Source organism: Hevea brasiliensis, chromosome 9 (genome assembly GCF_030052815.1).
Source record: "Hevea brasiliensis isolate MT/VB/25A 57/8 chromosome 9, ASM3005281v1, whole genome shotgun sequence".
NCBI classification, from domain to species: Eukaryota; Viridiplantae; Streptophyta; class Magnoliopsida; order Malpighiales; family Euphorbiaceae; genus Hevea; species Hevea brasiliensis.
This window is the reverse complement of record NC_079501.1, coordinates 92,495,475-92,519,379: the sequence shown is the minus strand read 5'-3', so window position 1 is coordinate 92,519,379 and position 23,905 is coordinate 92,495,475. Positions and strand designations below refer to the sequence as shown.

The 23,905-nt window shown below is 34.5% G+C and overlaps 1 protein-coding gene across 3 annotated transcripts; it reads right to left on the bottom strand.

Moving 5' to 3' along the window:
• Positions 1-11,988: 11,988 nt before the first annotated feature.
• LOC110636745 (uncharacterized) lies at positions 11,989-19,416 on the bottom strand. Of its 3 annotated transcripts, none has more exons than XM_058153961.1 (19): positions 19,247-19,416; positions 19,039-19,152; positions 18,490-18,717; positions 18,264-18,350; positions 18,007-18,096; positions 17,787-17,913; positions 16,592-16,689; positions 16,110-16,278; positions 15,866-15,987; positions 15,635-15,763; positions 15,242-15,340; positions 15,098-15,155; positions 14,946-15,021; positions 14,733-14,862; positions 14,488-14,645; positions 14,036-14,108; positions 13,740-13,934; positions 12,937-13,081; positions 11,989-12,809 (listed from the first exon to the last, which is right to left on the bottom strand). In XM_058153961.1, exons 2-19 carry the CDS (start codon positions 19,111-19,113, stop codon positions 12,019-12,021), a joined length of 2,850 nt encoding a protein of 949 aa, XP_058009944.1. In that variant the 5' UTR covers positions 19,114-19,152; positions 19,247-19,416; the 3' UTR covers positions 11,989-12,018. The 3 variants fall into 3 exon arrangements, with proteins under 3 accessions (XP_058009944.1, XP_058009945.1, XP_058009946.1); XM_058153962.1 differs by having other exon boundaries at positions 19,039-19,114; XM_058153963.1 differs by having other exon boundaries at positions 12,988-13,081; positions 19,247-19,414.
• Between the last annotated feature and the right edge of the window lie 4,489 nt (positions 19,417-23,905).

Below are 23,905 nucleotides of genomic sequence, written 5' to 3'. Positions count from 1 at the left end.
AACATAACACCACCTATAACAGTACATTTACCCAATGGAAATCTGAATCAAATAACTAAAATAAGCAATATAAGACTGCATCATTCTTTATTAATTTAAGACACATTTTATTTGCCATAATTCCAATATAACCTGTTGTCAGTAAGCAAGTTACTGCAAACACACAAATTTAAACTCATTTTCTACCCATCTTGATGTTTGTTCCAGGACCTTCAGACTGAGAAAGTTATAGCACTGGGAAAGGGAGCTGTAGGTCTTTACAAGATTGACAGTACTAGTTTTTTTGTCTTCCATTGTTTGAAATTCAAAACACCAATTCCTTAATTCCCACTCTAAATATCATGTTCTCTAATTCTCAAATCAATAAAGAGAACGAATTTTGTTCTAGTTCGCATGTGATTTCAAAAGTTAACATTTCTACTATGTATGCTAGGTTGGGGCATATTTCAGTGAGTAAATTGCATCATATTTCAGGAGAGTATATAGTGGGTGATGAAGATTTTGATTGCTTTATATGTCCATTGGCTAATCAGCATAGGTTGCCTTTTCCCACTAGCATTATCCAGTCCAACCATGCCTTTGAATTATTGCATATGGATGTTTGGGGATCATACAAGGTCACATCCATTAATGGTATTAAATGCGTCCTCACTATAGTAGATCATCAAACTAGGGCCACTTGGACATATATCTTACAATACGAGTCACAAACTACTGTAATAATATGTCAATTTCTTATATTAGTATTAACTCAATTTGACATGAGTGCTAAGAATATTAGAACAGATAATGGAACAGAGTTTATCAACCATGGTTTTACCCAAATGTTACATGAGAAAGCATAATTCATCAAAAGACGTGTCCTTATACCCCTCAACAGAGTAGGGTTGTGGAGAGAAAACATAGGCATTTACTAGAAATAGCAAGAGCTTTGAGCTTGCATGCCCATTTACCTAAAGAGTTTTGGTCTGAATGTATTTTAACTGCTACCTATATTTTCAATAGATTATTTATGAAGAAATTGAATTGGAGCACACCCTATGAATTGTTGTTTGGTAAATTACCTGATTATGGGCACATGAGAGTGTTTGGGTGTTTGTGTTTTGTTGCCAATGTATTTCCTCATAATTAAAGATAAGTTTACTGAGAGATCTATTAGTTCTCTTTTCATTGGTTATTCGGGGAGTCATAAGGGATATAGATTGTATAATTTGCAAACTAGGGACATATTTGCTAGTAAGGATGTTATCTTTTTTGAATGACAATTTCCTTTCATAGACATTCTTCACTTGATTTCCTTCTTCCTTATACACCAATCTTACCAAAAACATTCATTGATGTCTCTATTGATACTACTTTGGCTCCCATTCCTACTTCTTTATTCCTATCAAAATCTAATAATTCCCATTCATCATCAATTTTGCCTCAGTTACTAGAACAACAATAAGATATTCCATTAGTTTCACTTACCTCTATTCCTTCCATGCCATCCACCTCTCACACACCAATCAGTCCTATACCACTTAGAAGAATGTTTAGATAAATTCCTAAACTTGCATGGTTAAAGGATTTTGTTAGTTTGGTTTTTGAAGGTTTTCCTCCCACAGCTATTACTTGCTTAGTCAACTCCTTATAACAGGTATCTTTCCTTTACCTAAAATTCACTTTACACCTTCACATTAGTCCTATGTGCATAATGTTTCTGTTATCCATGAACCTACTACTTTTTCATAAGCATCAGAAGACATTAATTGGATCATAGCTATGCAGTAAGAGTTGGAGGCTTTAGAAAGGAATGAGACTTGGGTTTTACTACTTTACCTAAGGGTAATAAGGTTCTAGACTCAAAGTGGGTATACAAGGTTAAGTGCAAGCCTAATGATGAGACACATTCAATGCTTATTTAGTAGTGAAGGGATACAATCAAATAAAAGGCCTCAATTATAAGGATAGATTCTCTCCAGTAGCTAAATTGGCTACGGTGAGGGTCTTTATTATGCTAGTAACTGTCAAGCAATGGCCTATCTTCAAATTGGATATTAATAATGCATTTCTCCATGGATATTTGGATGAGGAAGTCTATATTATACCTCTATAAGGTTATAATAGGGCAGGTCTTAATCAAGTTTGTTTTCTTAAGAGTTCTTTATGTGGTGTCAAAAAAGCCTCTAGACAAAGGAATCTAGAGTTTACTGGTTTTCTGAAGTCATTAGGCTTCTTGCAATCACAACATGATCATTGTTTTTTTGTGACACCCCTCACCCGTCTACAGTGTAGCCAAGTGAGGCATGTCACACTCGATGCCGGAGCACCTTAACTCATCTTACTTTATTCTTTTAATCATTTTAAACTCATTATCTTTTAATATCAATTATTTTTTTCTAAGGAGAAACCAGCGGAGTTTTCCCTATTTTATTATCGTTTGACGTGAGTCACTATTCACCTGTTTGAAATTTTTAATAACATTTTCAAATAAAGATCTCATCCATACTCATCATTTCTGATAGTGTCCATACATTTCGATTCTTATTCATTACCATGCATATCCATTCATGTTCATTTCATATATCAAAATTCTCAAATTTTCATTAATTACATAATTTACAAACTAATTACATAAATTTACAATTTACATAATATACAAATTAATTACAATTCCATAATTTACATTTCAACATAATAACTAGTTATAAATACATAAAATAACTTTTGTGAGCCCTTTTGACATGCATTGCTAAGGAGGTGATAACCTTATACATTTTTGATACTTTTGCAGATCCAGACTCCAAAATCCCAGTCTAACATCCACTGGGTTTTATCTTCAGTACCTGCGTGAGGAAACAATCCATCGCGCTAAGCATTGCTGCTTAGTGGTGCAATAATATAACAAAGAAAATAATATATACAAATAAAGAAAGAAATAGATTATACTTTGGATACTCTCGAATTTAATCTACTTTAATATAATATTTCTAGTATCAACTATCCTTCGTTCTAATTTATTCCTCTTAAGAAGCAATTTATTTCTAAATTCACAGTAGTAATATACTTATATCTCTTTTGCAATTTTTTTTTTATCATTTCATTCAATACTTTCTAGGTTATCGCAGATTATTTCATAATAATTAAATTTTAATATCGTTCCAATTCATTTTAATTCTTTCTACTAAATAACTAATCTAATTTATTTCAAATCTTCTTACTTTTTTATTTAATTGCTAATATTTTCAGTTGCTATTATTCTTAACTCATTTCAATAAATTTTACTGCCCAAGTAACCTATGATAGTGTCACACCCCGGCTTAGGGGGCCCCAGCTCAAGCCCCTCTATGGGTGGCCTTCTTGCCAGCGTACCCTTCTAGAGGCCGGACCTGCGACTCACAAGGTACTGTCCGCTTTGTGGAATTTAATCCCTTGCCTGCAGCTAGGATTGAACCCTTATCACTCACGGTTGCTTAGCCTCTCACCAATTGAGCCGACTCAATTGGTGAGGCGGCAAATCGTGAGTGATAAGGGTTCAATCCTAGCTCACAGGCGAAGGATTAAATTCCACAAAGCGATAGCATTTGTGAGTCGCAGTCCGCCTCTAGAAGGGTACGCTGCAAGAAGGCCACCCATAGAGGGGCTTGAGCTGGGCCCTGCCCGGTGGTGTGACAGATAGCCGAATAAAAATAACGCTGGTACTGGACACCGCGGTGCCTTGGGCCGTCATACCATGGGACGTGAAATGCAGAATGTCAACTACATATGCAGTTAGAATGGCTAAAAAGCCATGATAACATATCAGTATGGCTAAAAGCCATGATAACATATAATCGAGCATAAAAGCTATAAGTGCGGGCATAAAGCCATGAATATAGGCATAAAACCTTACGCAGTACTGCTAAAATAATACTCTATTGGTATGCCAATCTATCCAATCTGACACACGTGTCTAGGCAATACATAAGCACATAATACCATTAAGGGTTCATAAGTATCATTATTTCATTATATGTTCCAATTATAATTTATAACGTTTTAATTTTTATTACTAGCAGCAGTGTAAATTTCTAAAATACCATTTTACACAAATTATGCATTCATCATAATTCATACATTCATTTGATGATTCATATGATCACAATTCTCATCAATGGTTCTCATGCACCATTGTACTTAAAACATTATTCTATGTTTTAGGGTCACTCAAATTCAAAAATCACAATTCACTAATCACATTATATATATTATCAATCATAATGGCTTCTTTAATTTCTTTTATTATTCCTTACGTTTTTTGGGTTACTATTCATATATTACTATTCACTCAAATTATTGACTTTTTTATACATAATATGTATACAAATGTTTAATACATAATTATACTACATTTTGGGTTCTAAGTTTGTTGGCATTGATTGCCAATTGCAATTCAAAGCCTCCTAGAATTATTTTTAAAAATTCAATTTTTGTGTCTTATGTTTACTGTTCCATTGGTCTAAACTACAGTAAGAATTTGGCAAATTTTTCTTCATCAAAGTTGTTTCTTTATGTGTCTTCTTTAATTCTCTTTTTGAATCACTCTATTTGGAATTTTTTTAGCTCAAGTTATGGCCAAATTACCATAACTGGCCGGATTACAATTTTTTTAGAATTTCTGGGCAGAATCAATTCTGGTAGTTTTGGTGTCCTGAATTTGATGGACAATTTCATTTAGTTCTGGTCATAATTTAGAGTTATGGTCTTCATGAAAGTTGTCCTAAATTGTCTAAGCTTTTCATTGACATAAAAATCAGGTCAATTGGGCATTTCTACATTGAGTTATGGCCAAATGAATAAACACTATTCATTTGGTCACTTTTACCAGGTCCAGAATTGGTTACCCGGATTTAGCCAATTTTTAGGTCATCCTAAGTTTATTTTCTGGGCAAGGTTTCTTCATCAAAGTTGTGGCATTATGTGTCTTGTTTCATGTCCAATTGGCCTTGCACTAATTGAACCTACACAACTCAAGTTATAGTTGCCCAAACCTACTGGACTCATATCCAGCTCTGTAGGTCCTATGAGGTAGCATACCCAACCTCAAATCCAAAGCCACAATTCACTTCAATTCCTCATAAAACATAGCCAAATGGTCACTAATTAACCATTAGAACTTCCATTCACCAACACATGAGCAAAACCCAAATTTTGCCCCAAAGCCTAATTCTCAAAAATTCAAATCCTACTTCACACTCATCAATTTATGTTCACAGTCTCATAATCACCATCAAAGCTACCCATAAACATCTTTAATTGCATCAAAACTCATCAAACACTTTTCTAATTCATGGCTGCCAAAAATTGAAGTGGCTCATACATGGATATTTTCTTTCAATTCTTTCAAATTCTAAGTCAATTCATGCTTCCAACATGAAATCTAAAGAGAAATTAAAGAGTAGTAGCACTAACCTTTTTTAGCAGAATTTTCTAAAGCTTAAACTTCACTTTCTCTTCAATTCTTGGCAGCCAAACACTTCCCCAAGAGGTGTAAACAAGTTTTAATGAAGGGAGTCTAGGGTTTAGTGGTGAGAATTCATGGGAATGGAAGAGAGAGATGAAACAACACTCATGGAGGTTGAGAGAAAGGTGTGCCGGTTGGTTAAGAAGATGAAGCTGCAATTATTTTTATTTTTGTCTCAATTATCTCTTTTTACTTGTTTTAGGAGGGCTTGTTTAAATGTGATTGGTGGGAGCTTTTTAATGACATCATAATGAGGTTATAATTTGCATTTTATCTCATTTTCTTTTCTTTTCTTCTCTACTTATTTTTAATTAAATTTTTAGTAATATTTATTCATATTTTTGGACATAATTCTCACTTGCTTGAATGGACAAATTAGTCAAAAATCGTATCTGAAGGCAAAATGACCAAATGCCCTCCGTTCAGCTTAATGAGCTAAAATTATCTGTACCGATTTAAAAATTTTTCTAAGCATTTTCTTGGCATTCTAATGCCATCGAAACCTCAATGACTCTTCTTTGGAGTCCCAAAAATTATTTCATTAGGTTTCCCTCGGGTTTAGGGCTACTAGCTGTGAAGACAACAACTTCCCGTTAAGGTCACCCATCACCGGGGCACCGACTCATTTAACTTTATTGTATTTCATTTCTAAAATTTTTCTTTAATTTTTCTTATACTTATTTGAATTATTTATGACCCCTCACTCTAGTTTAAATATAGTTTCAGACATTTCGACTGTCCGAACCGACATTAATCACTGGAACAGTCGAATGCACAGACTAGCTAAAGTGAGGGTGTTACAATTTTTGTCAGAACAATTACAGATCAGCTTATAGCTTTGTTGATCAAAGTCTATTACCAAAATTAAGTAGGCTTTGTACTCTAAGTTTACCACTAAAGATTTAGGCTTTATGAAGTTTTTTTTAGGGCTTGAAGTTGCACAATTAGAAATTGGTACTGTGGTGAGTCAAAAGAAGTTTATTCATGATGTCTTAGCAGATGCAAGCATGTCTAATTCCAAACCTGCTTCATTTCCTTTACCAAAAGGACTTCATTTGACAATAAATGAAGGTAAGCCTCTATCCAATCCTGATTCTTACAGAAGACTTATTGGTAGATTATTTGTATATACACATCACAAGGCCTAACATTAGTAATGCAGTTTGGCATTTGAGTCAGTTTATGTTAGTGCCTCTGCAACCCCATTGGAATGCTACTATGCATGTGTTGAGATATTTGAAGTCATGTCCATCTTAGGCTCTGTATTTTCCAATTGAACATAATTTGCAGCTCTCAGCTTATTGTGATGTAGACCAGACTTTATGTCCATTTAGTAGAAATCTATTACTGGTTTTTGTGTTTTCTTGGTTTCCTTTCTTATTTCTTGAAAAACAAAGAAGCAGACGACTATCTCAAGGTCATATGCAGAGGTTGAGTATAGGGCATTAGCTTTTATAGTTTGTGAATTACTATGGATTTCTTATATATTTGGTGATTTGAAAGTTCCTATTCAAATTGCCTGTTTCTTTGAAGTGTGATAATAAGGCTATTTTACACATTGCAACTAATCCTAACTTCCATGAGAGGACTAAACACATTAGGATAGATTGCCACATTGTGAAGGATCAATTGAAGAAAGGTTTTATTACACCCTCCCATGTTTCTTCTCAAATGAAGTTGGCAGACATATTCACAAAGCCTCTTTCTACTGAGCTCCATTCTAAATTTTTGTCCAAGTTGAATATGGTGTAACTCCCACCTGATCCAACTTTTGCAGGGGGGGGGGGGGTTGTGGTGGTGTGGGGGGAGGATGTACATGACTATGGAGCTGTTGCTGAGTTGAAATTAAAGGAGACTTTTTGATTTATAAAGTGCTAAAGCATGCTACTGCTGCTGAGAATATAATTTATTTAGTTTGTTTCTTGTATAGAAAGTTTTAGTTAGATAGCTTTTTTATTGGTTGTAATGTTGATTTTCACTTCATTCTTTTCATGTGTTTGGGAAGTATAAATATGTACTAGATGTTGAAGCTTCAATGAAATGACAATTACTTTCTCCATTTTCTCCTTTGTTAAGAGGTGTATAGAGTTCTTCAAACCCAAACTCAAATTGACAATCAATTTACCCATATGCCCTTGGAAGATAGGACGCGTAATCCATTTGGTTTTCGGAAGTCTTTCATGGCAATGATAGGTACGTTAGTTTGGTTCGACGATGATGCTAGTTTTATGAAATGAGAAGATGTAACACAGGTAAGAAAAAGAAGAAAAAACAAGAAAAAAAAAAAGGACAAAGTGAGTCATGGAATGGGAGAAAGGGATGGGAAAGAGTAGGTAGGATGAAATGAAAGGTGTAAGGAAGTATAAATTCCATAGAATTCCTGGAATCAGAGAAAGGAATAAGTCTTGAGGAATATAGACCTTGGAAAGTTCACATCCAGAACAAGCATCGATTTTTGTATGGACACTGTGTAAATGTAATGAATTGAATTAAGGGTGAGAGATACTACTTAAGATTACTCTTGAGCCATATAAAGGGCTTGAAATCATTTGACAATCTACTAGTAATAGAAGGTGTCCAGTGCTCAACATTTAAAGAAATTTTGGAAGAAATGTAATTCATGTGAAAAAATGGTAGGACAATAAGTTTAGAAGCAAATATTTTTATCCAGCATATCGCTATTGTGCACAAAAAATGTTAGATATACATTCCATTTCAAAAGAAGACAATTCCCAATTCATTTATGATTTACAACGATAATAAACAATGCACAAGGACAAACAGCATCAAATGTCGGATATATTTATCATGGGATGTTTCTCCCATCAATAACTATATGTGATGAGCATTATCAATAGGAGTATTGATGTCAATTACAAAAGTCCTTATCAAGTCAAATAAAATGAAAAAGAAAAAGGAACATATATGAAGAACGTCTTCTACTAGGAGCTCTTACTCTTGCAAAAATAATAGAAGAATAAAATTTACATTCAACTATATTCAGAATATTCGACACTTTCATTAAAATAATGATAATTAGTATAATGGTTTGAACACTATAGTGTACTTGTATTTTGAAGCCAGTTGATCTACTATAACAATGTCATAAAAGAAATTAAAAAAAGCTATAAAGTTAAATGTGGCATTATGTAATTCTATATAGATACTTATATTATATCAATTGTCCTCTCAAATTTTTAATAATGTAAAAAGTCTCTATTGTCCCTTGTAGCAACCTAAGAGGAGGGGTGAATTGGGTACTAATTAAAAAATTAAAGGCTAATAGAAAAACAAACACAAAGAAGGGAGGAAGAAGAATGATAAACATAAGGATTTATAGAGGTTTGGCTATATCAAGCCTATGTCCTCTCCTTAAAGCCCTCCTTGATCTTCTTTGGGTGAATATCAAATCTCTTACAAATCTAAAAGAGCAAATCCTTGCTCTTTTACAAACCCCTTTTCTCACAAGAGCAACTTAATGCTTAAAAACACTTTAAGTATAATAAATGCTCAACACAAAAAGGGGAGGGAGAAGAATGATGGATACAAGGATTTATAGAGGTTTGGCTATCCCAAGCCTACATCCTCTTCTCAAAGTCCTCTACAAGAGTTAACTCCACTAAATATATTTTTTAGGTGAAAATCAAACCCCTTACAAAACCACAAGAGCAAACCCTTACTCTTTTACAAACCCTATTTCTTATAAGAGCAACTTAATGCTCAAAAACACTCTGAGTATAATAAATACTCTCAACAACTTCAATCTTATTCTTAGAACACAATGATTACAGCTCAACAATAAGCTCTCAAGAAATTAATTGTAGAAGCTTAAGTTCTAGGGAGAAACTAAAGAAAAGCTTTGGAACATAATAAATTCTCAAATAGTAAGTTGTTGCAACTCTTCTCTAGTCATAAATGGTCCGTATTTATAGTTTTAATAAAAAAATAACCGTTGGGAGTACATTAAATGCAAAAGTAGCCATTCAATCTTTTAAAACCCCATCATTTTGAGTTTTAAAAACCCAGGTTTGGTTGTTGAAGTCCTTTGCTTCGATTGTTTAAGTCCATTATGGACAAATCCTCAAAAAAGCTTAAAATTAATATAACTTTTGCTCCCGAAGTTAGATTTTCGATCCGTTTAAAGCGTCGAAAAGTTAATTCAATAAATTTTCCAACCAAAACATTTTTAAAAACTAATTTTGTATCACTAAAAAATGAAAATTTAATTTAACTCCCCTTAGTTAGGAAATAGGTAGAACCAAGACACTAAGAAATTTTTAGAAATACCTAGGCTTGAGCCGTCACAAATAATTAATTGAGATTCACATATCCTAAAAAAATAAATAAACATTGCATTTTAGAATCCCACTATACTTTGCTTCATTTCCTTGTTTCCTTTCAACCTTGATTTGAATTAATTTCATAATTTTGAATTTGGGACCTATAATCTTAACACAAACACTTTCAAGGTAGATTAGTAGTACACTAATTGTTTATTATTATCAAAATATAGATTAAAACCCCTAGGTTCAACAGTCTATAATATTATATAATATTTAAAAAATTAATAAAAATTAAAAAATGAGTATATATAATGAGTACAAATAATGAGCAATGCATGTCAAATAAAAAACTTGTTATATTTAAATGATGAGAACATTTATAAACTAACAATATAAAAGCATAGAGAGGTTAATTAATTAAAACCTACTTACATGTTAATGTATTAATTAATAAATATAAAAATATAAACCTCATAACATATTATTAATTTTATATAAATTACTTATATATATATATATATATATATATATATATATATATAATATTACATAAATAAAATAAATATAGACTACAAATGATTTTTTTTAAATATAAAAATATGAATGAAGGAACAAATTTATGAATGAATATAAATATTCTTAATTTTTTAAATTATTTATGATATTATAGAATAATTATGATAATGATAATTATATTTAATAGTAGCTATTAAAATTTATACAATTTCCCACTTGCCTACTTTATATGCAATTTCTCCCCTTTAGCTGAATATAATATGGAGTTATCTAGAACTATAACTCTTAAACAAATCAAATAAAAAATTAAAAATTAAGTGATATTATAACTCTTGAATAATTAAATAATTTTATTATTTATTAATAAGAAATTATTGAAATGTAGATATATATAGAGTTAGAGAATAGGAAAGGAAAGAGAGATCGAAAGAAAAAGACTCAGACGAGAAAGAAGTATAACACCCATTTTAGCAAATCCCACAATGTGGGTTTATGGGAAGTATACTGAAACGACTAGACCCAAAATGATTAATTCAAATTATTTAGTAATTAAACTAGTATATATATATATACTAGTTTAATTACTAAATAATTTGAATTAATCATTTTGGGTCTAGTCGTTTCAGGATCCAAAAAGTTATTTGGGTTAGTTGGGCTTGAGTTATTATAATTGGTTTGGTCCTGACTTTGCAATTGTACTCCAAAATTAGCATGGCATTACAAGGAGGACGTTGCAACCTTATGAGGAAGAGATTGTAATGCCCCACTTTAAGAAGTCCCACATCGTAGGTTTATGGCGTGCGCGCACACGCACATATATATACATATATATATATATATACATTAAATTCACTTTAAAAGATAAAAAAGATTATATATTAGAATCATTAATGAAGTTTCATATAACCTTAAATTAATAAAAATATATTTTTGATCGATAATAGTATAAAATTTAAATTTTTTTTATAATTATATTTTAATAATTGTAATATTTTTAAAGAATCAAAATATTAATCGTAATAGTGCAGTGAAAATTATGTACTACTAAAAATTTTTACTGATATAATATAATTTTTTTAAAAGAATAGGGGATATTGCTCAAATTTATTGGTACATTGCTCTCTGCAAGTTTACATTAAATAGTGTAGACTTGCAGAATGTCACGCCAACTCTCAGAGATTCTTTCGGAATAGATTAAAGTAAATAAACCTTTACGGTGTGTTCGAACAGAGTAAAACAAAAATTTTTAAAGGTAAGATAAGGTATTAGAGTGTAAAGTATTAAAATCTATTTAACCCACTAATTTAGTGAATTAAAAAAGTAAGGTTAAAGCCTCCAAAAATCTTTTCTTTTAAAAAACATTTATCACAAACAAGCTGAATACTTTAAAAATCCATACTTTACCTTCAAAAGCTCCCTCCCAAACATAGTGTTAATATTTGCGGCTAAATGACATCTATGCTAGGCATCTTCTCACTTCTCCGTGCTTTCAAAATATCCCTCACTCAGCATATATGTATATATGCACTCGCTAACAAAAGGCACAAAATGCATCATCTGGAAGGAACAAATGCAACTCAAAACATTTTCAAACGTGTTTATATAACTGGATACCATTGTTTATCAGAACTAAAACAGATGTCCACATTATTTTCAAATCAATTGTGGTCATTATAACATCTTTCAGTTTTATTCACATATATATAAGTACCAAAGTGAGATTTTTCTCATATATTAATTAATCAGTGATCCCCCAATATTTAATAGTACATCAGGTCCTCTATTGCCAGAAATTGAGAAATCCTCCGGCAATGGGACATTTAGCTCTGAACAAACAAGCTGAATGATTTGTCTTGTCAAACCCCCAAACGACATTTTGTTCAGCGTCACTGCAATGGCAAACCTGTTTTTGATATCACAAAAACCTGTAGATCCCCCCATGCCGGAGTGCCCAAATCCACTAAAGGATCCATCATTTAAAATAAACCTCCTAAATCCAAGTCCAAATTTTCCATTCGGTATGGCCAACTTCTCGTACTCCCCCACGCCCAAGAATGCGTCATGAATTCTAGGGTTTGTAAAAATCCTCTCAACATTAGTTTTTTGAGAATCATCACCGCTTGCAAAGTTGTCAGCTGCACTAGCGGTAGCATTACTGGCACTGCCACCGCTAGTTTTACTTTTTCCCCTTTTAGAGGCCTTCTCAGAAGTAAACTGAGGAATGTGGGGATGGCTACCAAGTGGTGGTGGCTTGGAGAAAGTGGAAGGTGGCGGTGGGATTATGCCACCGGCAACAAGGGTTGCATAATAGCGTGCAAGAGCACGGGCGGAGCAATGTCCATTAGCAGCAGGTATGATTGCACGGCGAACATTCAACAAGTTGAATAAAGCTGGCATGGTCGTCACTAGTTGAGAAATGTTGGTTGGCTGGAAAGAAGATGGTAGGTCAGGACGACTGGTTATCTCTAAAAGATCGCTGAGATTATTCATATCTACCGTCAGACTTGCAAGTCGAGATTCCACACCTAGAGAAAAGCCAAGAAAACTGAAATTATCAAAGCAATTCCAAGTTTACAATTCCTAGGACCCAAAACCATTACAATTTGTTAAAGAACATATAAGAATATCAAAAGAAAGTGATTGTTTTCACACATTGAGAAGGTTGCATGCGAGAAGATTGATGTAAAGATTTTTGACACACACCAGGAGGAATTCCAACATATAGCTCGCCTTCAATTTTGAGGGGTCGAATGATTGCCTCTTCGAGAATCTCTTGAAATTTCTTGCTAGAGGCATGCTGTAACATATTTAGATAAAAAGATAACATATAAACTGATAAATAATATATATAATATAATGTATAATAGCACAATAAATTATTGTAAAAATATTGTTAAAAGCTTTAGTTTACGGGTTTATGTGCATTATTAGGTGCTTGCTACTAATTCTTATTAACAACATATTTTAAATTTTAATAGCATATAAAGCATGCTGTTAAAGTCTAAATTTGTGGTACTGCCTTGAAAATCATTCCAAGTTTTTCACTCTAGAGAAACAAATTATATATTCTTATTACAAAGTTATTGTCATAATTATTTTTATTATTATTATTCTTCGCTATCTCTAGGTTTTTTTTTTGAAAAAATTATAAAAAAATACTATGTAGTTTCACTTATTTTTCAAAATTGTATCATGGATGAAATAGCAATAATTAGGAAGCCAGAAAATTTGTTTTAATTCCTTCCAATTCTATATTGTGTTCCTATAAACATCTTCAAGCATTCCACTGGAGAACAATCCTGCTATGAAGATGTGAACTTATGCAAACAATGACATGTATAATGAACATAATGTCTAGATGGTGAGTGTAGTAAATAGAGATGAACTCCGAAATGAATTTGCAATTGACCTTGAAATTTTTAGTATTCTAATACTTAACCATGAGATCATGGTACCTCTATTATTCCACCACATAGCCAACCAAAAGACAAATAGTGATACAACTGCTCCTGGCCAGGTGCTGTCTCAGGCACTGACGTACAAATTTGATTCATACATTCTTCCCAGTCACACATTAGCAAAGGATTTTCTCCTTTAAGATTGGCCAAGGAATTGTGCAAACCAGATGTATGGTTTAGAACGTGACAAACCTAAAAGAGAACAGCAAATAAGCAAAATAGAACATAATGAAAAACTTCATATGCTGAATATTGGACAAGCCTGGCATTGTTAATACAAAATTTCACTACACCTTTATCTGATCTTTTCCTTTTGTTCCAAATTCTGGCCACACATCAGCAACATTTTCATCAAGTTTGACTTTTCTGCAACACATCATGCTATATTTTGTTAGGAAACTATGGGCTACTTTAAGTTCAAGAATTTAAAGACCATTACATCACAAAATTTGCAAGACCATTCTCGACCATCTAATCAAGAATATTTAAACCATATCTATTTAGTACAATGATTCAAACTCATATTCTATGCCAAAATTTCTTAATTATTTGTGCGGTACAGAATTTCTTGTCAAATCGTATTCTACAATGAAGTGGCAAGGACTTTACAGAAAATTCTTCACAACTAATCCAATTCAATCCGGAAAGCAAAACAATCCTGTCACTTTATTTTACATTATTTTCTTGTATAAGAGTTTCATCTAATTACATGCAAACTAATTAAACATCATATAAGGTTACATACCCATTGTCAATCAGCCAATGTATCATTCCTGCCGTGATTCCCTTTGTTACAGAAAACACTGGAAAAAGGGTATCAGGCTGAACCGGGCGAGGATCATATCTACCAAGTACTCCCGCAGCAGTATCAATAATAACATTGCCATCTTTGTAGGCACATACCTGAAAGACATCATTGTTAAAAATATCAAATTATAGCTGCAATGCTTAACCAATTCTTAACTTTTTCATGTCAATAATGGCACAGACCTGGATTCCAAGTATTTTTTCTTCTTTTCCCAGCTCAACTAAGAGCTTCCTCAACTTTATCTCCACATCAGAATGAGATGGTGCATTGTAGATCCATTGTGCATTAACTGCTGGTCCCTTATTAACGTTTCTGAAAATTTAAGTCCGTAGTTCAAATAGACAAACCAGAGACAAAACTGTTAAAAATCAACAGTACATTTTGGATAGACTCACCCTAGTAGGGCAAATTCTGCAAATGGTTTAAAGATTTCTTGAAATGTAATCCGAGCATTCATTGTGGATGAAAGCCCTAAATCCACATCAGAAAATGAGTAAAAGGGCATAATTTTTTGCATAAGGTAACAGAAGGAGATCTCTGTGCAAACCTCTTAGAAGAGTAAGGACCCGTGAAAATATTACAACATCTCCAGGAAACGCATCAATCTGAAACAAATGCTTGTTATTAAATGTTGCTGAAATAGTCTAGAAATGTATTGTGAAACATAGAAGGAGGTGGCACTAGGACTTACTGGGTCAAAGCGTTTAAATTCTTTTTCATTGAGCTTCATCTTTTCCTGTATCGCTTTCATTTGTTTTGATTTTTGCTCGGCCAAGTATTTCAAGTTTTCCTTAATAAGATCATTGTTACATGACAAGACTTGTTAGGGAATCCCACATTGAAAATAAACATGGTGAATGAGCACATTATGGTTGAGTTATAACTTTGGATTTTCTAGCCATTTTGATGTATGAGCAGCTCAATCACTTATATATATCCGCATTAAAAATGAATTAAAGTGTAATATGCCTAGTAAACTCTCCCAATATAACAACACTTGCTGAAGTTAAAAAGAAAATACTTGGGAAAGAATATAACAAGACTTGAAGTAAAAAATCTAAGAAAGGGAGAAGTGTATATTTACAGAAGCTTCACTTGCTGGTGTTGAAGTGCGAAAAAATAAATTAGTTACTGCCATAGCCTGATCTGGAATGTCCAGGCGCAGCCTGAGCCCCAATTCTGCGAAGGCAGACAAAAGACCCACATGGTCCTCCTGTAACATAGAGATTCAGAATTACACAATATACAAATATATATATTCGAGTATTATTGCTAAAATCCACAGAGAGAGCGACGAGGGGGAAAAAATATAAACCTCTGCAGATGCAAGAAACAATTTTGCTAGTGCTTGTTTCGTAGAAGTAGATATTTTCTTCGCAAAGCCAAAGTCGAGCAAAACTGGACGATGTGGAGGTTCCTTGCTCACCAGGAAATTTCCTGCAATGTATGGCAAAAATGAACATTAGAAAAGTAGAATGATTCAAAACTTAAGAATGTAGCATGTAATATTCTGTAAAAAGATACCCAGAAGAATACGAGGAGAAAGAACAATGAAGTACCGGGATGTGGGTCAGCATTAAAAAATCCATCAATATATATTTGATGGGCATAGGCTCGTGTTATTTCTTCAACAACTTTTTGCTTGTCAACACCGTAAGCTTCAAGAGATTCATTGTCCTTCAAACGAATCCCATCCATATACTCTAAAATCAGGACCTTTTCACTTGACTGTCATTAGAAGCAACACAACACAAATTAAGGCAAGTGAAGTTATTAGGCAACATTTTTCATTTCCAGAAGAACAAAATGAAATACCAAGCAGAATAATGGAAATAACGGCTAAGATACCCCAGACCTTTTTTTTTTGTCGAAGGTTGGGGAGAAGAAAGAAATCTTATTGGAATTGCATCATAAATTTTGATATGGTAAGAACAAACTAAAAAACTAATCCTAAGGCTTTTAACGCTACCCTGTGAATCTAAAATGTCTCCACTTCAGTAGGCACATTTGTTACAATAAAATGTTAAAAGGACAAAACTACCTGAATAACCTCTGGAATCAAAACATCCACTGATTTCACAGGCTTGCCATCATCATTGTTCTTTTTGCAAAGATTACTAGCAACGATTCTTGTATTCTCTACAACACAAGGAGAAAAGTCAATATTCAGTAAAAAGGAATATGTACACTAAAAACTTGAGGTGAAAATATTGTGTATGTACACCATCACTCACGTTCATGTGGATCCCAAAACCTGAATTTATGTAAGTAGAGGTTACTATTTTTAAGTGCACTAGGTGCACCTTAGAATTTGCCAAAGTGGAGATATCCAGTAAGGTGTGTTTGAAGAATCATTTCTTATACATGGAAACTTTTACAAAGAGAGGTATGAAAGGCTCAGGTCCACCAATAGTCTAATATTTAACAGAAGGAGTTGCAGTATCCCTGCCGCAGATCCTGGCACGCAAGTAATTTTTTTTTAAGCAGAAATTTTATCGATAAATTACGTCAAGTAAAATTTAGCATGGGCACATTTAGCTAAAAACCTAGCCAAATTGACCACCTTCCACACTCAAACATGAAGACGTGACATGCTAAGCTTATGCACACCATTGATGGCTATTATACCATGGTCAACCATCAATCTCATCAACGCATCCTCCAAAGTCCAAACTTACAACTGGAACAATGCTATTTGCTACTGAACTGCTCATTCCATTCCATTGTAGCACCAGAATGGCCACCACATGATGGGGCAGCGGGGCAATAACCTCGCATCATTAACATCATATTGCCACCAGCACCATGTTGTTGTCTTCATACCAGTTGCTGCTATAGTACCAACTGCACTGTGGCACTATCTAAGTTTACAGTTTGCTACAATAAAGCTACGTACTCTACCACCTTCTGATATCAGTGCCATCACTTATGATTGTCACACTACTGTTGTGGCATTGCCAATGACAACTATAGAGTCTCCAGGATCAATGCCACCCCTATTATCAAATCAATTTGACCAGAAATTAAAAACCTCATACACTGTGATTCTGAAATGTAATTGAATTTCGGTTTTCCAGATTGTTGGATTACCTCTCTACATTTGAAATTACGGACGTGACTCATAATTTCAATTAACCAGACTGATCTTCAAGTTGCATTCATTATTCATTAAAGAAAACAACTGATTCTGTCAAGTTCCCAATTCACAGAAATAACACCAAAGAATCAAAGCATACCAGCTTCAATATTGAAGTCAAATTCTTTCGGAACTTCCCTGCGCCATTCATCCATCATGGGATTAAAGTTATACTGTGGTTCTGACCACGCTATCCAGTCAACAATTGACTTGGCAATCTTTAAGTCCTGCAAAACAATGGCATACACAAAAGATACATAAAGGTAGCAACTGTTCCTCTTTGTTTTATCATCTTAATTTAGAGCCAAAGAGTGTAAAACCTCCAACATCTTTATCTTAATGCCCTCATGTTGAACTTTAACAACCACCTTCTTCCCATTATTAAGCATTGCACGATGGACTTGTGCAATCTACAGAGAATATATTAGAATTATTAAAAAAACGTACTCGGTCCTGCTATACCTTACGAGAAGAAGACAAGCAGCTTTTTCTTCCTAAGTATGTATTAATTTTGCATAAAAAAATAGTATGTGTTAATTTTAGTTTCCCATTAAAAACAATAGTCTAAGGTTCTTACTGATGCTGTTGCCAAAGGAGTCCGATTAAAATATGAGAAAAGATCATCAATGGATTTTCCCAATTCTTTCTCTATAGTCTGATAAACCTGTGGAAATGGAATTACAACTTAGTAAACAAAGCACCTAAAGTTTCTTCGAATGCAAAAACTATATAAATGCATACACTTATGCTTCAAAATTCTAGTAATAAGAACATTTAAACTGTTTGATAAATAAGAATACAACCTGTTGTATGGGACGAGGAGGAAGAGCGTCCTGTAACTGCTTGAGATGTGATATATATGCATGAGGAATAACATCAGCACGTGTGGATAAGTACTGTCCAAGTTTTACCCAAAAACCTTCCAGTTCTATGACCAAGTTGGCAAGACGCTTCGCATTGCGTTCATGAGCCTTATCCCACAGTGCATCTCTGTTGGAGTTGATGGTCCATTTATCTATTTGCTCTATAGCCTTTGGATACAAATAAATAAAATATTAAATAAAAGCAGACAATCAACATATATATGATAAAGGTGGTTCTATTTGGCAACATTAGTGTTGCAATATCTTAGTAGCTGTCAATTGTCATATTAACAATGGTTAATTGTTTATATAAGGGTGTAAATTTTCATGAATCATTCCCTCGTTCTCTATATATTAATATAAATATTATATCATTGAATAATATAAATGAAAGAGGTAGTGTTTTAACTCTACTCAAGATATTAAGCGCAAGCTATTGCCGAATATGGTCTAAGTAAATACAAGTAGGTAGCAATCAAGAAACAATACCTTATAATCCAGATAGATCATCATAGCCGCTGCAAATATTCTCAAACGCCTTATGTAAGTTTTTCCCCAACCCATCCTAGGTACAAATCAAAGTGGAGGCAAGAAAAACCACGTCTGCAATTTTTTACTAAAAAAACTGTTAAATATGATCACACAATTATTATAATTAATAAAAATATATAAATTTGAATGAAAAATAACAACTTACTTAGAATATATACAATAGTCAAGCTGAAATAAGTTTTTCCTTGGGCAGAGAAATGAATAGAGACAGTCTCCCTTGATCTGAAGAACTATAAAAACAAGTAACTCGTGGCAATGGTACTAAAATGAGAGGATGCAATGCAAAGCAAGAAGAAGAAAAAATCAAGTTAAATAGGAGAAAGAGAGGCGTGGAATGAAAGAAAAGGATGGGAAACAGTAGTTTAGCTAGCTAGCAAGTACGATGAAATGAAAGGCATGATTAAGCTAGTATAAATTCCACAGAATTCGTGAAATCTAAGAAAGGAATTACTTATTTAATAGTGTGAAAGCTTAATAAAAGTCAAAGATAGCTAGAAAGGTTTGCACCTTAATTACTTTTTCCCTCCACCACCCTCAACCTATCACCTTAGCTATTCTAGCGGTTAACTATTTTAATAGCTATTAGAATATTTTAACTGTTAGTAGATAACTATTTATATTATTTAAAATAAAAGTGCTCAATAGAAATTATTATTGGATTAACTGTTTAATCTTAACCAAAGCGCTCTCTTAATATCTAAAAGTTAGAAGTGGTAACTTTTCATTTATAGTCCCTCAATTTTAAAATATTATTATTGTCGCAAGGTTTTTTGCGGTCGCCTGGACGAACACTCACCGAAGTGGGAAAGAGTAAGGAGTCGCTACTTTAATTTTGAGGAAAATTAAAGAAAACCATTTTGTGAGATGCGAATTAAAACGAAACCACTTCAAATGCAGAGATTCTAGGTTCGGGGTCCGTAAACGGGTGGGAAAGGTGTTAGGCACCCCAACTCGTCCCTCAATGAGGGTGAGCAGATTTAACCTTACACTGTTTATAAATTAAAATTGATAGTTAGGGGGGTTCGAATGGGGATGTTAATCCTTTCGATAAAAGGAACGTTTGATTTTTCACTAATTCGGGTTACCCAGATACACAAGTAAATGAGATGACCTTAGTGAATTGATGTTGTGTGGCGGTCTTCGTTTATGGGGTTATTTTGGGTGCTTATTTTGGTTTTGAAGATCGGATAAGAACTCTCTTCCGATCTCCTTTAGGTATTTATTAAAAATTTAGATTGAGAATCGGATAAGAACTCTCCTCCGATCCTTTTTAAATATTTGTTAAAATTTTGATTTGAGAATCGGATAAGAACTCTCCTCCGATCTCTAAATATTTGCGAAAAATTTTGATCTGAGAATCGGATAAGAACTCTCCTCCGATCTCTTTATGTTTGTGAAAAATTTTGATTTGAGAATCGGATAAGAACTCTCCTCCGATCTCTAAATATTTGTGAAAATTTTTGATCTGAGAATCGGATAAGAACTCTCCTCCGATCTCTTTATGTTTGTGAAAAATTTTGATTTGAGAATCGGATAAGAACTCTCCTCCGATCTCTACTAAATATTTGTTAAGATTTTGGTTGAGAATCGGATAAGAACTCTCCTCCGATCTCTTTATATTTGTGAAAAATTTTGACTTGAGAATCGGATAAGAACTTTTCGTCGATCTCTTTTATTTTAATAAGAGTCGGATAAGGATTTTTCCGAGCTCTTGAAATTTGATTACAGCTACACATCACAAGAGCCTAAAACTAAGGGTTCTGGCATTCAAAGATGCCGGGGGTCGGAATAAGGCTTCCTTTTAACTCATTGGTACCTCGTGACTAGACAGGGGATACTAGACTAAATTTTCCGACCTCTTATGTAGTTGCCTTATCAGTACCTTTTGATACCCGATTTATTCCATTTATTCATCCTAGATTTGGTTTTATTCCGCCTTATGGCATTTCACCCAATTATCTTTTGTGTTAGTCTAGTTATTCGACTTTACTATTTTCCTGACTTGTTATTCAGACCTTCTATCATTTTCAAAAAATGCTTACGACACAGTTGCCTACATTTTATCCAACTACTTATACGCTACTCGAGACAAGAACTCTTGCATATAGCCGTAACAAAGATCAACAAAAGAATGGACTGATTAACAAAAAGTAAACTCGAGAATGACCCCCTTCGCGTTTTTTAATGTAGTATAAACTTGGTGAAAATTACAAACACAAAAATAAAGGAAATACGTAAAACAAAATGAGCAAATGATAAAGCAGTGATATAAGCACTCACCTGTAGGGAGCCGAATCTAGTAAACTAACTACGGAATCACAAAATGTAATAGGACAATGGGTTGATAGCTGGAGGACTAAGGTTTGCCTTGAAATGAAGGATTCTTTGCTAAAATGCAGTCAGGTCAAAATAACCGAGTTTGAATGAAGTTGAGCTTGGGCAACGGGAGTGGAAATAAAGATAACAAAGACAGAGAGTGAGAGTATCACAGGATAATGAACGAACTAAAAATGAAGAGTTTCAGTATTCAAAAATCCCTTTTGCAAGAAAATACTTCAGAAAACTGGTTTCAAAAGTTTTTCTTATGAAAGCTCAAAAATAGCAGAGTAACGAACTGAATTAAGTTTCAGAGTCCTTCCGCTATATTCACTAATTTTTTTCGTCCCTTGCTACAGTTTTCATGCAGGTATTTATAGGGACCGGGTGCTTCCCATGAAGGGTCAGGATTTTCCCTGAAGGAGATGGAGGGTTTGGATTTTAGAGGATATGATCGGATGCCTGAGAATTAAAGAGAATCAAAATGAACGGCTGAGATCATTTTCAGGACATTTGTCTTTTTTCTCTTTTAATCTGACGGTCCTTAATTTTCCTGTCCAGGGCGATCCGAGGGCTGGGAGTGAAAGGCGCTGGTCTTGTCGTCTTCTTCTTTGATCCAAGGGCTCCGGAATCATCCTTACAAATGGGATCAACGGTGGAGATTTGGGATATACAGCACTGTCATGACATGCTCTGGCACTTGTCAGTAATGTGGGCGATTCTGAGGCGTGCGGTGGAGATCTCGTCTGCAACGCTTTAACTACCTCGGCTCTGATTATTACGACAGTTATTGGGAGTTGTCTTATTCTCCTTGTTTTCCGATCTCTCCCCTTTCCGATCTTCCTAACACGCTCCTTTTTCGATATTTCATGCCGGCCTCCCCTCTTTCGATCTCTATCACTCCGGTCCTCCCCTTTATCGGGTCCGGTCCAGTCAAAGCATTAATTTCCCTCGATTCCAGAAGTGTTCGCTTCGTTTTCTGCTTAGCAATAAATGCTCGGTCCTTCTCTATATATACCCCCCAACAGGAAAATCCTTCCACATTCGATTTTCTCCATTTTCCTCCTTACTTTTCCTGTTCTAGCCGCTCCGGCAACAATTCCGGACATGATAACCACTTTTGATCTTTTTCTGGTTGCCCTCTTTGTTCCTCGCCTGAAAATTTATGATCCTGGTGATCGGGGAATTATGATAACTTCATTTGATGATAGTGAGAGAACCGGACTAATTTACCGACCTGAATCAAGGACCTCGATCTCATTGATCTCGAGTCGTTCGACCGATATAACCGGCGAACTGATTTCGAGCGATAAGACTACTAATATTCCCCTTAACATCGATGACTGCCCCTTGACGTTCATCTGGCTCCTCACCACACTGGGTGTTCCAACAGCAGCTCAGTTTCGAGCGGTAACTTTGATGACGACCTCTCTCATTCTCATGAGAGTCATAGTCCCCCCATCTAAGCTGTACATCTATCCGATGTCAACAGCCGGTCTCCTGGTCAAACACATCTTTTGACTCAGCCACGAGACTAGGCTTTGACATAGGCTTTTTAGATAGGATGTTCCACTGGTCTCTAGAGATCGCCCAAATGATATAATCAGACCTTTAATGTAATCCGATCTCTAGAGATCGCCCAAATGATGTAATCCGACTTTTTAATGTAATCTGATCTCTAGAGATCGCCCAAATGATGTAATCCGACCTTTTGGAAATAAAATTTTTATTTTGTCAATTATCATTTTTATTATTATTGTGTTGATTATTTTCCGATCTTTGAAGTATTTACCCGATCCAGCTCTTAATTTGAAAAACCCTTAACCGATCTGTGATTCAAAACATCTATCTCAAACTGCCGATCTCTAACTAGCTGATCTCCCTAGAGAATCTCTGGAACATGCGCGAGGCGTGTCAGAAAAGGCTGGCAAATCCCGCTAACGGATGCGCCGCTTGGGACACCGTGAGCATTAAATGCTCGGACGGGTATAAATAGGGGATGGGTCAGCCATTTGCTTCCTTATGTCATTTTCAGCATCTCGCGAGCGATTCCAAAATTCTCTCGATTTTTCAAGTTCTTCCGACACCGATCAAGCTCCGGTAAGGGTTTTGATCCTTCTTTTAGTTTAAATTCTTTATTTCCTTTGAAAATGAGCGGCGCCGAGGGTCAGAGAGCGGCAAGCCCCCTTTCCGTTCACGTTTCATGGTCGTCAGACGAAGTTGAGGTGGTAGGACCGATCGGGCGACCTGAACCTCCTACATCCTCCGCTCCCGCCCGTGGCCAAGCGGGACCCTCAAGACGAACACATTCTTCAGGGAGAGAAAATCTTCCCATGGACGAGCTGCCATCGATCCTTCAAGAAACCGACCTGCAATCGTTCAGCCAGGAGTATAACATCCGGCCTGATTCATACGAGCTGATTAAGTGTCACAGCGATCTTCGTGCCGATCATTTCTTCGAGGAGAACGATATGATCATGGTATATGA